The 17,287-nt window shown below is 37.0% G+C and overlaps 1 protein-coding gene across 1 annotated transcript in view; it reads left to right on the top strand.

Moving 5' to 3' along the window:
• LOC145291197 (solute carrier family 23 member 1-like) overlaps positions 1-9,470 on the top strand; it is a 133,532-nt gene extending 124,062 nt beyond the window's left edge. The window contains exon 14 of the mRNA XM_080136775.1: positions 8,334-9,470. Coding sequence (XP_079992901.1) covers positions 8,334-8,647 — 314 coding nt within the window. The 3' untranslated portion in view covers positions 8,648-9,470. The remainder of the gene's footprint in view (positions 1-8,333) is intronic.
• Positions 9,471-17,287: the final 7,817 nt, after the last annotated feature.

The following is a 17,287-nucleotide window of genomic DNA, read 5'->3' as shown; positions in this document are numbered from 1 at the left end:
CTCCCCAATGGTTTTCTTCTACTTGTGCAACTGCCATTGCTCAAAGGCAGCGTGCCTACCACAGAGAGAAATAGCGACAGCTAAGACAGAATACACTGAAACTACCAGAAAACACATCGAAGCACAGACATTAGGAACCCGTGACTTTTGGAAAATCTACAACAGTGTAGTAAATAATGGGCAGTCAACGATTCCACCACCATCAAACAATCATGAGGTTGTTTGCACGGCAACCGAAAAGGCTAACCTACTTGCCAGTCGGTTTGCCTCTAACTCCACATTGGACATGGCACACCACTTCCTCCCTGACTTTCCTTTGCAGACAGACGCCACACTAGATGATTTGAAAATCATCCCTTCTCAGGTACATGGTATCATAAAAAAAAAACTAGGCACCTCAAAAGTATGTGGACCTGATCTCATCCCGGCTGTGCTATTAAAAAAATGCTCTGCTGAGGTTGCTCAAGTTCTCTCCAAAATTTACAACAAATGCCTTAATGAATCTTGCTTTCCTGGCTGCTGGAAAACTTCTGTGGTACCAGTTTTCAAGAATTCTGGCGAAAGAACTGATCCATTAAATTATCGCCTCATCAGCTTTCTCCCGCTTTTCGCCAAACTATTTGAGTCCTTAATTAATCAAGTTCTAGTCCATCACCTAACAGCTACTAAACTCCTGACCGACAATCAATATGGATTTAGGCAAGCCCGTTCCACAGCAGATATCCTAACTGCAATCTCTGAACGTATATACCGTTCACTGGACAAAACAGGGAGGGTAGAGTGGTCGTACATCTAAACAATATGATATAAATTCGGGAGTACCTCAGGAGTATACCCTTGGACCTTTATTATTCTTGATATTCATAAATGACTTCTCTGATAAAATTCTTTCTGGGATGGGTACATTTGCTGATGACACCACTCTCTATAACAGGCACGGGAGGAAAAGAAATGAACACATAGCTAAGGAAATGGCAGAAACAGTAGAGGATGACCTCCAATCTGTAGTGGAATCGAGACAAAAATGGATGGTCATATTCAATGTTGCCAAGACTAAGCTTGTTTCCTTCAATAATTATAAGAAACCTTCTCTACCATCAATAGCAATTACAAGCAACACATTATCCGAAAGTACTTCCTTTAAACTCCTCGGCCTAATATTTACAAGGAACGTGAACTGGAATAGATACATTGAGAGCATTGCCAAGGCTGCTGCGAAGAAGGTGGGCTCTCTCTATCACCCTAGAAAACTACTTACGCCTGAAAGTATCCTGTACCTCTATAAAGCCACCATTTACCCATGTATGGAGTACTGTTGTCACATTTGGGCTGGTGCATCCGCTACTTGTCTCTCACTTCTTGACAGGGTTCAAAAGAGAGTCGCCAACCTGATAGGTTCTGAACTGTCATCTAGGTTTCAGCCTCTGTCCCATCAACGAAATGTTGCATCCCTCTGTCTGTTCTACAAGTACTTGTAGAACAGACAGAGGGATGCAACATTTCGTTGATGAAGTGCTTTAATGGTGAATGCTCTGACGAACTACAAGCACTTGTACCCTCTTGACATGAACACTCCCGACAAACTCAACAAGCAGCCCTTCACAGTAGAGATCCCTAGGCGTAAGAAAGCCTTCTACTCCAATAATTTCTTCCCCAGAACTGCTAACTCACTTCCGGGGTTTTGCTTTCCCAGCTATACTGATATGCTACTCATCTTCCTTCATAATACCTCTGCAACTTATGTCCCCGATAATAGCCCCCTACTACAAAGTGGCACTGTGCCTTGTTTGAGGTGCAAATTGAATAAAAAAAAACATACTGCTGCCAAAACCCACTACCCCAAACTCGTACACAGCTTTCTAAAACTCGACACTGTGCTGTCAAAACTCGTTACTTCAAATCCGACATTCTTCTATCAAAACTCGTTACTCCAATTCCAAAACTCTACTGCCAAAACTCTACTGCCAAAACTCACAACTCCAAAACTTTACACATTGCTGTCAAACTTGCTACTCCAATATCCAAATGCAAACTACTTGCGTTTCTAAAAAATCGGACTTATATATTAAAAGTATAAAATATTTCATTTGCATATCAGCTTACAAGATAGCAATTATATAAAGAGAAATAGCAGCCATTTTTTAAAAATTCTTTTTGCCTAATAATGAACACTTCAGGCTGCATAAAAACAGGGTTTTACCAATTTTTAAGGCATTTGACCATTAATTAATTACTTACTAATTGACTCTTAATTGGGGGGGGGGGCTCTATGTTGCATTTATTTATCATGTGGTTTACCGTTTTGTCTCTTTGTCCACAGGGTTTACATTATTTTCTTTTGTTTTAGATATTTTAGATTTAATGTTGTTGATCCTGGATATGACCGTAAACTATATCCGATGACGAGACCCCAGCTTGCGGGCTTTGGGGAGTGTGGAGCCACCCTTTAATTGCCATTTCTCCCAGGTCCACTCTGATCCGGAGTGGTAGTACCTGTTAGGGTCCGACTTGCAAGAAACAAATATATTTTATTAAAAAAATTTTCTTCAAAACCACCGGATTCGGCATACAATAACTTGGAAAAGGATTGATATGCCGTAAAACAAAAACAAACAAACAACATTTAATGTTGTTAGTTCTAATCTAAAGTTCTGATGTGGTTAGTTTTCTATGTTCCAAAGAATTTTGTTGTTTTCTCTTTTCCAGTATTGTTTTGAGATTTTGCCTGCAGCATTTGTCTGCATGCTTCGAGTGCAGTCGTTTGCAGAGTTCTTATGAATCGTTTATGTAGATCTTTTTCGTCCAACTTTTCTTTTTTGTTTCTGTTCTCATTGTTTCCTGCATTGTTCATCTTGACAGCGCATCTCGCGGTGTTCAATCTTTCTGTGTTCCGAATTATGTACTTTCCGAATCTAGGCACTTATGCAGAGAACGACCCTTTTTTCCCCCTTGAACGTTGTCTATGTGATAGGGAAACACATTCAGCCAATGCAGCCGGTACAACGGCATTGAAACTGTTCGAAATTTGCAGCAATAGTGTGTCATCGATTTTGGTTGATTGGAAAAATCTTTCTCATGAGACATATGCAAAAGAACTTCCTTTCCGTATAGTCCTTCTTTCCTTTCAATGACTAGAATCTAAAATGTCACTTAACCCCCCCCACCCCTTTCCTCTGAATTTTTTCACTTTTTTATAGATATCTCCTCTATTCCTACAAACGCAGTGGAGGTCCTTACTATTCAATCACAAAATACGCTCTGACGTTTTCCGATTTTCCAGCTAATTTGTTTGTTTTTGAACATCTTGTTTATTCTCCAGATCAAATCACAACTTATGATATTGTATTGAAAATGTAACATACTGACTGGGCAATGCCGACATGTGTGCTGGTCGACGAGTATTATGATTATTCAAGACAAAAAAATGTTTTCAGCTAAAATATGTCTTAGATTAATAAAAAAAAATATTTATAATAAATATTTGTTTACATTAATTAAGAAATATAAGTTAAAAATATTATCATAATTTAGTTGACATCTTAGAATAATGACATGTAACAAGATCAGGTGATTATCTTAGTAACGTATACTAATGACGTCATTTAGAAATGGAGACAGTCTTTTTGAGATACGTGGAAATTAGTTGAGTCAATCAGAGTCGAGAGAGGGACAGAAGAGGAGATCGGAAATGGTGATAGTCAAAATCAGCGTTGCAAGTTTCCGAAAGGGGAAAAAATCTTTGGAATAAAAACCCAAAGGCTCTGTAGTTTCTTGGGAAGAATTTTCAATTTTTTTTTTTTTTTTTTTTTTTTACATGGAGGTAACCACTTATCAAGGCCCGGAGGCCACTCAGGGATAAGGGATATTGTGTGTACAGTAATCAATGAGATAGTATTGTAGTAATCATTAGTATTGGGGGTTTTGATGGAGTGTCTTACTTAAGAGGGCGGTTTGTCAGGAATTTGTTTATGTTGGATTTGAAGACATCCAAGTTGTAGTCAGGTGAGAAACAGGCAAACGGAAGAGAGTTCCACAGCCGTGCACTTCTAAGAAAGAAGTTCTGCTCATGGAATCTACGTTTGGATTTAGGCACAGATAAAGAGTGGGGAAAATTATTGACAGTAGTTTCAGACAGACGGGTGTTTCTCGTGAAAGATTGGCGAGGGGGAGACGAGAGATTGGAGCTCAGACGAGCATTTGCGATGGAAATAATGATAAAACAAAGATAGGCTCGCAACGTCTCTTCTGTAGGAGAGAGGCTACAGGGAAGAGAAAAGGGCATCCCCCACTAAGCTACGAAGTCTATTTTGTACTCTGCCAAGGTAGGATAGGCTGTTTTTAGCAGTTCCTGCCCAGATGTGGCAGCAGTACTCCATCCTTGGAGGTACTTGGCTTTTATACAGATAGAGAATTGCATCAGCAGTGAGATATCTTCTGGAACAGTAGAAGGATCCCACCATTTTCCCAGCGTCCTTGGCAACAGACCTGATGTACATGTTCTATTTCAGATCAGGAGTAAAGGTCAAACCCAAAAGCTTGTCAAAACATGGAGCCTCTCCAAGACGGGAGCCATTTATTTCAATTGATGCCAGATGGGGATCAGAGCGTTGATTATGTAAAGATAAAAGCTTGGTTTCCATTCCAAGTTTCCGTTAAACAATACCAAAGATTGACCAAATATGTTTCCGATTGACCAGAGGTTAAAACCCCCAAATAAATGTTATTAACCCTTTGTGTTGTAAAGATATTTATGTAAATTCTTGTTCTATCATGAACTGTAATTAAATGTGCATACGCACATAACGAACTCTAGATTAGACGATCACAATGCTTGATGGTCAAGGACAAACACACGCCAGATGACTGTGACACTTATATACAAACATATATACACCCATGCAATTCAACCACTAAAAGACATACGTATATATATATATATATATATATATATATATATATATATATATATATATATATATATATATAACTACTTCATTTACTCACATAAAATTAATATACGAAAGTATAGAGTGGATAAAATGCGGAATATTCAGTGTAGCTTAATCGCCATATATATTTTACAACTTACTATATATATATATATATATATATATATATATATATATATATATATATATATATATATATATATACGAGGGGCGTGCAATAAGTAATGCCCCTGACCCACTTCCCATAGCAATAGAGCAACAAAACTTGGCACAGTTATTAGTCTTTCTCTATATAGGAATCACTCAGTTATGCATTTCTCCCATCGTTTGATGCAGCTCTGGAGACCGTTTTTGTAGAACACCCGAGGTTTGTCCTCCAACCACGACGTGACTTCAGAAATCAAGGCTGCATCATCTGGGAAACGCTTTCCTTTCAAAAACAACTTCATGGCTGGGAAGAGGTGAAAGTCAGAGGGTTCAAGGTCAACAGATTAGAGAGGATAGGGAAGGATTTCATAACCACACGCCGGTGCTTCTAATCTGGCGACATGCGAGTTGTGGACCGGAGCGTTGTCCGGCAGGAGGAGGGTACCTTTGCTGATTTGCCCCGTCTCTTGATTTTGATAGCTTCCCTTAATTTCCTCAAAAGTGAAGCATAATATACTCCTGTAATTGTGATACCCTTTGTCTGTCATCACTACTCTGTCCTGGTCCCAGAAGACTGTGAGCATGACCTTGCCAGCGGAGGGCTGCACCCTTGCCTTCTTTGGAGGTGGTGAGTCCAAGTGCTTCCACTGCATTGACTGGGCTTTGATCTCTGGATCATAGTGATGGACCCAAGTTTCATCCTGTGTAATCAGTCTTTTGAAAAATTTTGACTCATCTTCTTGGCACATCTCCAAATTCATCCTCGAACACTCAACGTGTTCTCGCTTCTGGAATGGTGTGAGCAACCTGGGAATCCATCTGGCAGACACCTTATGCATATGCAAATGATCATGAATGATAGTTTCCACAGACCCTGTACTAATATTGACATTTTGGGCTATTTGGCGAATAGTAATGCACCGATCTTCCAAAATGGCAGCCTCAACTTGATGGACAGATGCCTCATCAATAGCAGAAGGGGGTCGACCAGGTCTGGGAGCTGTTTCCACAGACTTCCGGCCATGTTTGAATTCACGATGCCAGCGTTTTACAAGGTCATATGATGGGGCATTATCACCATAAGTTTCTTTAATTTCATCAAAAGCCTCCTGTGGTGTGCGTCCTTTCAAATACAAAAACCGGATCATTGTTCGACATTCAACAGGCTCCATTTGACACCTGACTCAGTTCAAACACCTGTAAAACAAAAACCACAATTAGTTCAGAGCTGTAATTTGCCACATAACCCGTAGAGATATAAATCATTACACATGCAAAATTTCAGCTTGATCAGACAACTGAAAGTGGGCCAGGGGCATTACTTATTGCACGCCCTCGCGGGTATATATATATATGTATACATGTGTATATATGTATATATATTATTTTTAAAATATAATATACTATATATATATATATATATATATATATATATATATATATATATATATATATATATATATATATATATATATATATACAGGGTGTCCGTAAAGTTACTATACAGTCTTATTGTTTTATTGTATTATATTTGTATTAATAGTTAATATTTATTTTTTTACAGGTTTATTTAATCAAGCATACTGTATAGTAACTTTACGGACACCATATATATATATATATATATATATATATATATATATATATATATATATTGTCAAGGACAACACACGCCAGATGACTGTGACACTTATATACAAACATATATACACCCATGCAATTCAACCACTAAAAGACATACGTATATATATATATATATATATATATATATATATATATATATATATATCTCCAGACAATACACCAAAATTTCATCGACGTATTCTTTTCTAAATTCAAACGCACTTTTCATTATAATTAATATCATCAGCATTTTAGTAAATAAACATTGAATTACTTCTTTCGTGACTATTTATTGAAATAAATGAATAAAAGCATGAACAACTCTCGAAGTACATACTCTGGCAAACTCGCTTAGCAAAAAAAAAAAAGAAAAAAAAAGAAAAAAAAAACATACCGCTTCACTGGAGAGGTCCATAAAAGCCAAAAAGTCTTTTATGCTAATAGTTTTTTTTTTTGTTGTTGGTGACTATTTGTCAGACAGTTAAACTTTGGTATTCCCTTCCTGCTACCTGCTTCCCTGACTGTAGTGGCATGCACAAGTTTAAATGTACCGTAAAGAAACATCTTGCTCATCTTCCCTAAATATGGTTCTACTCTTTACGTGCAAGTGTCAGATGTGCCCTGTTTGGGGTGAACGTGATTCAAAAAATTAAAAAAAACAAAAAAAAAACAAAGAAAAAACAGAATAAATTAAAAGAGAGGATTCGACATTTAGAGCATTTTTTTTTAAATGTTATTCTGTAGTAAGTCGTCAACAGCTCGTTTCAAGTTGTCATAAATAGAAAAAAGGGGGTGATAGAAAGTGAGATGAAGATAAGAGAGGGGAAAGATAGGGAATGAAAGAAATAGGAGAGGAACGAGAGGGAGGAAGGTGATAAGCGAGAGAATCAGAGAGAGAGAGAGAGAGAGAAAACAATGAAGAACAGAGGAAGGATATATATATATATAGAGAGAGAGAGAGCGAGAGATAGAGATAAGTTTTAAAAAAAGGGCATGACATACAGTTTTCTCTTTTGTTGTTCATACTTCCCGAGCAACGTCAGATAACCTTGCCAGTCTACTTATAATGCGGCATTTAGTGTTGGAGGAAGTCGGTTCGACCTGTCTAAGATGAATGTTGCTGGCAGTTAGTGTTTGGGCGATTAATTTGAATCGAAATCGGGAATTGAAAAAATCGGGAATTTTGGAAGTAGCAATATCGGAATCAGTCGGAATCGAAAAATGTTGCGCCAATTTTCCGACGACAAAGGCGTTTTTTTTTAATTGTTTGATTCGTTTAAAACTTAATTTTTCATTGCTGAAAAATATTGCTGATAAAACAATAAATATTTACAGATTTTTAAACTATCAGGAAAACTACATTCTATAAGTCACCCTCCACCGCAAATTCATTTTTACATTTCTGAAAATCTATGCACATATTACATATTTTCCACTTTTCTTCACCCCAAACTCACAGCTAAACATTTAGAGATTTTAAAATAATTGGAAACGGTAATTGTATCGGGATCGGAAATTTGAAACAGAATCGTTAATTGTATTAGAATCGGGAAAATATGGGAATCGTCCTATCACTAGTGGCAATTAATCATAATTTTCTTTCTTTTATTTCAGGGACTGACGAGGAACGTGGTCTGACACATTGGCGATATCAGGCTGATACTTCGTCTCCAATGACCGAAACTAAGAGTGTGTACAACTTACCAAGCATCGTACAACATTTTCTTGACAAGCGACCATGCCTCAAGTACGTCCCCTTTTGTCCAGCGTATAACTCATATATCACGAAGACCCTCTCAAAGGTGTGCTCTTGTCGATGTTGCTGCCAAGAACAAGACAGACAACATGTTCAACAAAATCGCACTTCAGACGAATTTTTAAATAAACGCAAATACAATTCGGCCGCTTCAGATACAAAAGCAATTTAAGAATCGTCCTCGTAAACAATATCCTTTCTCTTTCGTACAACCTTGTTTTCACAGAAGAGACGTTACGAGCCTTTCTCTATTCTATCTCTATTTTCATAGCAGGTGCTCGACTGAGCTTAAATCTATCCGTCCGGCAAGACATTTACAACAAACACTCGTCTATCTACAACCACTATCAACAATTTGTTTCACTCTCTATCTGTGACGAAATCTAAACGTAAATTCAAAAAAACAAATTCCTTTCTAAGAACTGCCTGCCTGTGGAACTTTGTACTGCAAGCCTGCTTTCCAACTAACTATAATATAATCGTCTTTAATTTTAATGTAAACAGGTTCTTGTTGAGCCGTCTCTTTAAATAATCGAATTCTACCCAATTTACCAATCATTACTCTATTGTTTCACTGGCCACCTTACACTCATTGACTCTTATGCTCGATTGGCATTCCGGCCTTGATAAATGGTGGCTCCCTTGTAAAAAAAAAAACATTGTGCATACATCTATCAAATTTATTCATATTAACACACTTTAAAGAATTAAAACGAGATATAATTTTGCGTGATTCATTCAAAAAAATATATATATATTAAAAGTTGGTGCATGTGGTCGAGGAGATTGGACTGTTCCATTTTTTGGTGATAATAGTCTTGGAAATGTTCTTATGTATCAACAATTTGTTTTGTTTGCAGTCGTGATCTACCCCATTCTGTCACTGAATGGACTCTTCCCGATTTCATGAATAGAGCAATCAGCAGAACTGCATAGAGAAGACGTAGTCGCATTTAAACACATCACTTTTTTAAATAAAATTTCTTGTTAATTACTTTCTGTTGTCTTTTTTCTTGTTTCCGTCCGTTCAGGCAACAATTTTAATTAAAACACATGCATAAAAATAAATCGTTCAGACATGGTGGAAGAGCAATTTATCAGTGAAGCGATTTTGGTTTTGTTTAAACATATTATCATTTTTACAAAATATTTTCTTTCAAGAAACCTTGTGTAATAGAGCGCGTATAGCGGTTATATGCAAATACCAAGCCGTGGGCGAAATGACGTCACAGTTAGGAAAAATAAAGACTATAAAAAGAGAGATAGAGAGCGCATCCAAGCCCACGTTCGAGATCACGTTAGAGGCGTGAATGACGTTCGTGAGGAAAGAGGTCAGAGAGAAGGAGCACGATCACGCGAGAGAAGACGATCAGGTTTTATTCAGAAAAGTACCCGAAAATAAATGGCATTGTTACAAAAGGAAAAGTAAGCTGAGTTATTACTTGTCTTCTGTTCCTTGCGACGTAGACTGCATACAACGTGTTGAGTCATAAGGCCTGTTAACTGAAAAATGCCTGCAGACAATGTAGGTAAGATTTGTCAAACATGTTACTGTCTACTATATGGGGTCATTTTTAAAAAGAACATTAAAACATGTTAAAAGAAAAGAAAGGAACCCAATTCGATTAATAATGAAACTGAATTTTATTCAATATAAAATATATTATCTATGTAAAATTACATAAAACTGAATTATAAATTTAGGGAACAAACAATTAAAGAAACATACATATGTATTAAACACAAACAATTCTTGGCTTTCAAGACAAAATCACAGTGTAGTATCTGTTCTGATGCTACAATTCACCTTTTCTGTCCTCGGTCGGTGGAGAAATCCTTCATCACTGAGACAATTTTAATTTTTGTTCCTATCCAAAGTGCCCCTTATTGGGAAGCTGGATTTTCCCCCACAAGATTGTATGTTGAAATAATACAGAAATTATATTCAAAGTTTTGTTTTTTTGTTTTTTTTATGTCCATTTTTCCCCATGTCGCGTGTAGCGTATTTTCATCAGTTACATGGTTAGGAATCCTATACTCAACTGTAGTCATCATTTTCATATCAGTGTAAAATACATGAATACGGAAATGAAGTTCACATAAGTCTTAAAAGACAATCATACCATGATGTGAACATTTGTTAAAAACTAAGAAAATATAGTAAACATCTACGATATTAAATCAGGGTGGTGGTGAATTTGGAAGGGGACATTATTATTATTATTATTATTATTATTATTATTATTATTATTATTATTATTATTATTATTATTTTACTCACTAGGAGTTGTCTTACAGGTCATCATCAGTAATCGCTCACTGGCAGTAACCTGTGGTTTTCCCTGGAGACCGAGTGACAACAAGTCTACCCAGATTTCCAGTGTTCTCTACTTCTTGACCACTCGTGCAGATGATTGCACGTTATCACAACATCCGTTTGCCACTGATTTCTCGTTGGCATCGGGTTTAGGTGACAAAATGCCCCCCAAGGTAACAGATTTGAACTGCACACTTCCTGTGAAGATCTGGTTAGTACTCTCCCACCTCGGTCTTTCCATCCTCCCTGACCCTTTTTTTTTTTACATAGGCATCACCTCTTATCAAGGCCACTCGAGGATAAAGGTTAAAGAGTGTACAGTAGAAATTGGACAATATAGTAATTGTTAGTAATGGAACTTTGGTAAATTTTTTAACTTATATGGAACGGCTCATCAAAAACTTGTTTACATTAGACTTGAAGACAACCATATTGTAATCAGCACGTTGATTATGTAAAGATAAAAGCTTGGATTTAGATGCATTAAAAGTAACCAGCCACTCCTTTCCCCATTGTACCACATGCTGAAAATCAGAGGAGAGAGAATCAGAGAGAACTTGATCGTTTACGGTCTTAGATGTGCTACCATAGATAGTAGTGTCATCAGCATAAATGTCTACAAATGATGTAAGGATGTGATTTGGAAGATTATTCATGTAGATCAGGAAGAGAGTTGGGCCCAAGATGGACCCCTGAGGGACTTGTAACATAATCCCCCATTGAGGAGCGTTAGAACTACACTAAGGTAGCTTTGCATTCTCGGGTGACGCCAGATAACCCAAGGATTTAAGATAGAGAAGATAAATATAGATATATTTTAATTCACTGTCAAAATGGATATATTTGTTTGTTTGTTTTTTGTGGAGGGTGAAGGCCTGGGATATTTTGCTATTTGGGAGAAACTCAACAACAGGAAATGCGAGGATGTTAGACGAACATATTGTACTGGCTGAGTGATGGTTGGGGATCTCGAGATTATGTGATTTTTATTCTTGAATGGGGTCTCAGATCGTTGGGGCTTAGCGTGATTTGATTGGCTGGAGAGACTTCCACCCCACCCACATCGGGTCGATGCGCTCTAAAATTAAACAGATTACTCGTTGAATTCGGGGATAACAGGTCGTATAAACCCGCCGTTCCCTGAAGAGATGTGACCCCTCCCCACTTCATCCATCCGTCGGTCGCTGTCTGAGAGTTTGAGAGTTGAGTCGCAAAGAGTTTAAGATCAGAGTAGAGCAGAGACGTGACCCCTCCCCACCTCATCCATTCGTTTGTCGTTGTCTATGAAGAGAGTTGAGACTTTGAAAAGAACTTACAAAATCTGAATGAGAATTGTAAAACATTTTGTACATAATTTTATGAGAATTAAGCTTTTGTAGATAGAATACAATCGTTTGTCTTTCTTCCTGCCTGCCGCTTCAATATTCGCTTTCAGCATGCCAGATTTTATGTAACAGCCTCAGAGGAGTCTAGACGACACGTGCCGAGAATCCAGAGAAATAAGAGTCCTAACCACCTCCTCGGGGGAGGCGTTGCAGACTTCAGCATTAATACTGAGAGCTTCTGATTTCTGCCCATCAACTACTACTCTTATGAACCTATCAGAGAGAAATGATTTAATAATTGAGAAGACATTTCCAGCTATACCGTAGCTGGAGATCTTGTGAAGTAAACCTTTATGCCATACTCTATCAAAGGCCTTTGATATGTCAAGAGCAATTGCCCTAGAAAGGTAGCCTCCGTCGAGAGATTTGCTAATCCTATGGGATATAACTGTAAGCACATCTGCTGTAGATCTAGCAGAATGAAAACCATAACCCTTCACAACAAGTTGGTGTGCCGCCAGTCGATGTCATCTATCCCAGTTGTTTTTTAATTATTATTGCTTATGATAATAATAATAATAATAATAATAATAATAATAATAATAATAATAATAATAATGGTGGTGGTGGTAGTGCAGTGTATGCATCGTACTATATTTTAGATAGTATTTCTAAGTTAAATCAAATTAATATGGTATATTTTTTCAGTAAAGTTTTAGGTGAAAGCGCAGAATAGTTAGAAAGCCCCACTAGTTAATAATGGCTTTATAAATAATGTTATTATTTCAGCACGGTGCATACACTGCACAAGTACCAAAATAATAACAACAGCAACATTGATTTATAAAATAAAACATGAGAAAATATATTAACTATAAGCTAACGTACTCTTTATTTTAGTTCATATCAAAACTTTAATTAAAACTGATTAATTAATTAATTTTTAAGATGAATTTGTGTTCGTGTGGTTCGGGAGGCAATAGAGAATTTCCTATTTCATTTCTCATTTCAGTCATGTAAATTATTTACAGTTAAAATATTATAAAACAAACACTTTAAGTTTTAAATTTGTTTCAAAGAAATAAATTACGCCCTGTTTTAAAATATTGAATTCATCGATTGTTTTAGTTTAAAAAAAAACAAAAAATATTTAAATGTCGTCGTGATGCTGACTATGTGGGTCGTGTGTTTCAACGTCTGGGAGTCAGATTGGCACAGCATGTCCCTGCGTGCTTTCGAAAGTCCCGGGGTTCTAGAATAAACATACTGTTGAACATATCCGAGCGTTCACAGAACACATCCGGGCATTTATGGAGCACATCCGGGCGCTCACATATTCATGAGTCATCAATTGGTGCGGACTTGTATGACAATAAAGCATGTGGTGAAGCGTATTCGGATGGCTGTTTTTGCATTGAACACAAGGCCCGTTCCAAACAGCATCTCAATATTTGGAGGCTGTAACTGTACTAATGCGCAAACCATCGCTCTGTAGGCAAAAGAAGCTGTCGCATAAATTAGACTTGTTTAAAGAGGTTTGATTTACCAAAAACAAAAATGCCTACATTGTGTCATTATTCCTTGTTTCTGCACATTTGCAGACAAGTTATTTTTTTTTTATTTCGTCCTAGGTTCTGAAATATGGACGATATATCACGGGTTATTCATTCACTTAATTCACCCCGTATAGTTTTATCATTTATTTATTTATTTATTTTGGTTTCACCTCACCCTTCGCCTCCATTTTCGATTATGTGTAAATTGTTTTATTTTAATCGCTGCCGACGTAATCTCTTGACAAGTGTCGGGCGAAATGGTACTTCGAGGTTCTTTTTTTTTTCATCATCATCATCATCATCATCATCATCATCATCATCATCATCATTTTCGTCTAATAGTCTTTTGACTGTTTTTCGTGTCTATTTATTTTTTTTCTCCCTGTTGTGTACCTATTCTGTACTTTCACCTTACAATTTAATAAAAGCAGACATCGTAAAACTTTAATTAAACTTGAAAATACTATTTAAAAATAGCGCGGATCAATAAGTACACTAGCACCAAAGTTTTAAATAAGTTTTTAAATAAAACTGCATTTATTATATTGTTCCGCCGTGTATAGATCCAGTCAAGTTACTATTTGATCGCAATTTTCCTGATTGTCCCTCTTCACTTTCTCCCCCCCCTCTCTCTCTCTCTCTCTCTCTCTCTTTCTTTCTTTCTTTAGCGTAATGAAAAATTGAATACCTTTTGCCCTATTTACTCTCAAGTTATTCAAATACCAGCAAGAAAAGAAAACAAGTGTGCTTTTCTTATAACAACACTCTTATGAACATCAAATGATTTCTTTTACCCATGAACGCGTCAGTATCATACTAAACCTGATGACGTAAGATTTGTAAGTGTTGTTTCTATTATTCGCCATAATTATGACTTTTTCTTTAGCGTACACACGTAAATGTATTTTTTTTTTTTTAGAGTTCCAAATTCGTATTTTAATAGACCATCATCATCACCATCATCATAATCATCATCATCATCATCATCATATGAATCCAAAGATTCTATTGTTGGCATTGGTTTCCCCGATATTTTTGTAGTTAGAATTCTTTCTAGAAAGACATTGGATCTATATAGGGCAGACCACGTGAAGGTTGCCAACACCGCAGTGTCATTACAGCCAGTTTGAAACGTCGATGATCGATCAAAAATAGAAAATAAAACTGCAGTAGATTATTTTGGTTGTTGTTGTTGTTCGTTCGTTCAGCTACATTTCCCCTTTATTTTCTTTTTAATTTCTTTCATGTCAGTTTGGCATAGGGTTTTTACATCGAACTGTGATTCGGGCGAATGCTAAAAGGTAGGTGGCTCGAATTGAGACCCTTTTTCTTTATCCGCTTCTTAAGGATTCGATTTATTCATCACTTTTAAAAGCTAGTTTTCATATGCATATCGTATAAAACCGAAGATTCTATTGTTGCTATTGCTGTCCCCGATATTTTGATCCACGTGAAGGTCGCCAACATTCTCAGTGAAAGTGATTTTTGTGGGACCAACGGGATTCGAACTTGAAACACCGAATTCGTTAATCACTTGACAGTTGTAACCTTTCATTTTAATAGATGAAAGTACCAAGCTCTATTTCATTCAAATTCGCATTTTAATAGATGAAATATAACCTAGAACTCTGAAAGCAGCACAAATTTAATCCGGCACGATTTTTTGCTTCGTTTACAATTAATCTGTCTATTATTTTTAATTGGTTTCAGACAAAAAACAAACTTGGACTTTTTCTATCTATATAAAAATTAACCAAAGCATTCAGAACGTTTGCAACTATTTTATTTATTTTGACGAGCAAGCGCGGAAGCGGCCAAGATTTGTGTGCCAGTGGCTTGTTCGTGATTGTGTCAGTTTGGGACCCTACCGGGTTGTATCGACGGAATTGTTTGCATCGTGTCGAGTTATGTCGACGGAGTTGTTCGGCATCGTGTTGGATCGTGTCGACGGGATTTTTCGGTACCATCTTAGGTCGCATCGACGGTATTGTTAGTGCTGAGTCGTGTAGACGAAGCATTCGGTTTACGTTTGTTGTTCAGTTGACTTGACGGTTGTCGCAGTCGTACTGCCGCGAGTGAAACAATATATATATATATATATATATATATATTATCTATATATCAATAAAAGTGAACGTGTCTGTGTGTGTGTTTGTGTGTGTGTGTGTGTGTGTGTGTGTGTGTGTGTGTGTGTGTACATTTCCCCACGCAATAACTCTGTTAATTTTAAGTCTACAGACTCGAAATTTGATATACAGGGTACTGAGATTTGGAAAATCTTTGTGGTTGGTTTTCGGCCAGAAATTTGTCTGTTAAGGGGTCAAAGTTCAACGACTTGACCTTTGAGAACTCTACCAAACTCCTCCGACAATTTCGAGTCTAAACACTTGAAGTTTTAGATATAGGTTCCTTGGACATGGATCTAACTTAATAAGTTGATTTGAGCCCAAAACAATAACTTGATTTGAGCCCAAAACAATAAATGTTAAGGGGTCATAATAGGGGTCAATTTTTTTAAAAATTGATCGCTCTTTTTTTTTTATCAACATACACCTCCAAACACCCGGGTAACACCGGGCTGAAATGCTAGTATATATATATATATATATATATATATATATATATATATATATATATATACAAACACACAGATTGCATAATCTCTACCCACTCCTCTCCTGAATCGGCACTGTTTGAGTCCAGTGGCAAGGAAAAATCCAGGACGACTGGAAACAATGCCGAGATAAGCAGAGAGCACATATAGTACCTGGAAGTCACAAATGGTCACCCATTTAGTCATGACTAGGTTCAACGTTGCTTTACTTCGGTGATCCAGCGGGAACTGGTGTATTAACGTGATTATGCCGTACACAAAGGAGAGCCGAATACATGTTAAAATTAACTTATGGCAGCGAGAGATTTTTTTTAGGAAAAAAATGCCGATTATTTTATTGATTTGCTTTATTTATTTGCTCATTTGCGATGTAACGGCCGCGTTACACACGTCTCGAATTCTCTGCGTCTCGAACACCTGATTCTCTTTTTATCTCTACTGTGTCACATCGCGCAGCCAGCTTGGTCATTTGCATATGGCTGTTGCTGCTGCTAATCCAGCGTAAGCGGCTCTGTTACAAGGGTGCAAAACCGTCTTCGATATCTAGTGGGTGAAAACGTTTTCGCTTTACTACTTTCTCTTTTTCAGAAGAGACGCAGCTAATTTATCTTTGTCGTAGTGTTCAATCTATGTTCTTTCCCTCTCCCCATAAAACTTTCCTAACAAACATTCGTCTGGCTCAACAACTGTCAACACTTTCCCTCACTCTCTATCTGTGCCCAAAACTAAACGAAAATACTATGAGCAAAGTTTCTTTTCTAGAACTGTTGTCTGTGGAAACAATACCATCGGTCTGCTTCCCAGTTGACTATAACATGATCATTTTCAAGTCTGATACAGGTTTTTGTTGAGTTGTCTTCTTATATAATTAAACCCTCTCCAAGTTCCACCATTACTGATCATCAAGGTGCTGTCTCGCCGTCAGTCTAACACCGTTATCCACGAGTGGCCTCCGCGCCTTGATAAGTTTTTAAAAAACATGTACTTTTCGTATTTTTTA

The sequence above is a fragment of the Euprymna scolopes genome, chromosome 12, assembly GCF_053919585.1.
Source record: "Euprymna scolopes isolate OS-2025 chromosome 12, ASM5391958v1, whole genome shotgun sequence".
NCBI classification, from domain to species: Eukaryota; Metazoa; Mollusca; class Cephalopoda; order Sepiida; family Sepiolidae; genus Euprymna; species Euprymna scolopes.
This window is presented reverse-complemented; position numbering and strand designations above follow the sequence as displayed.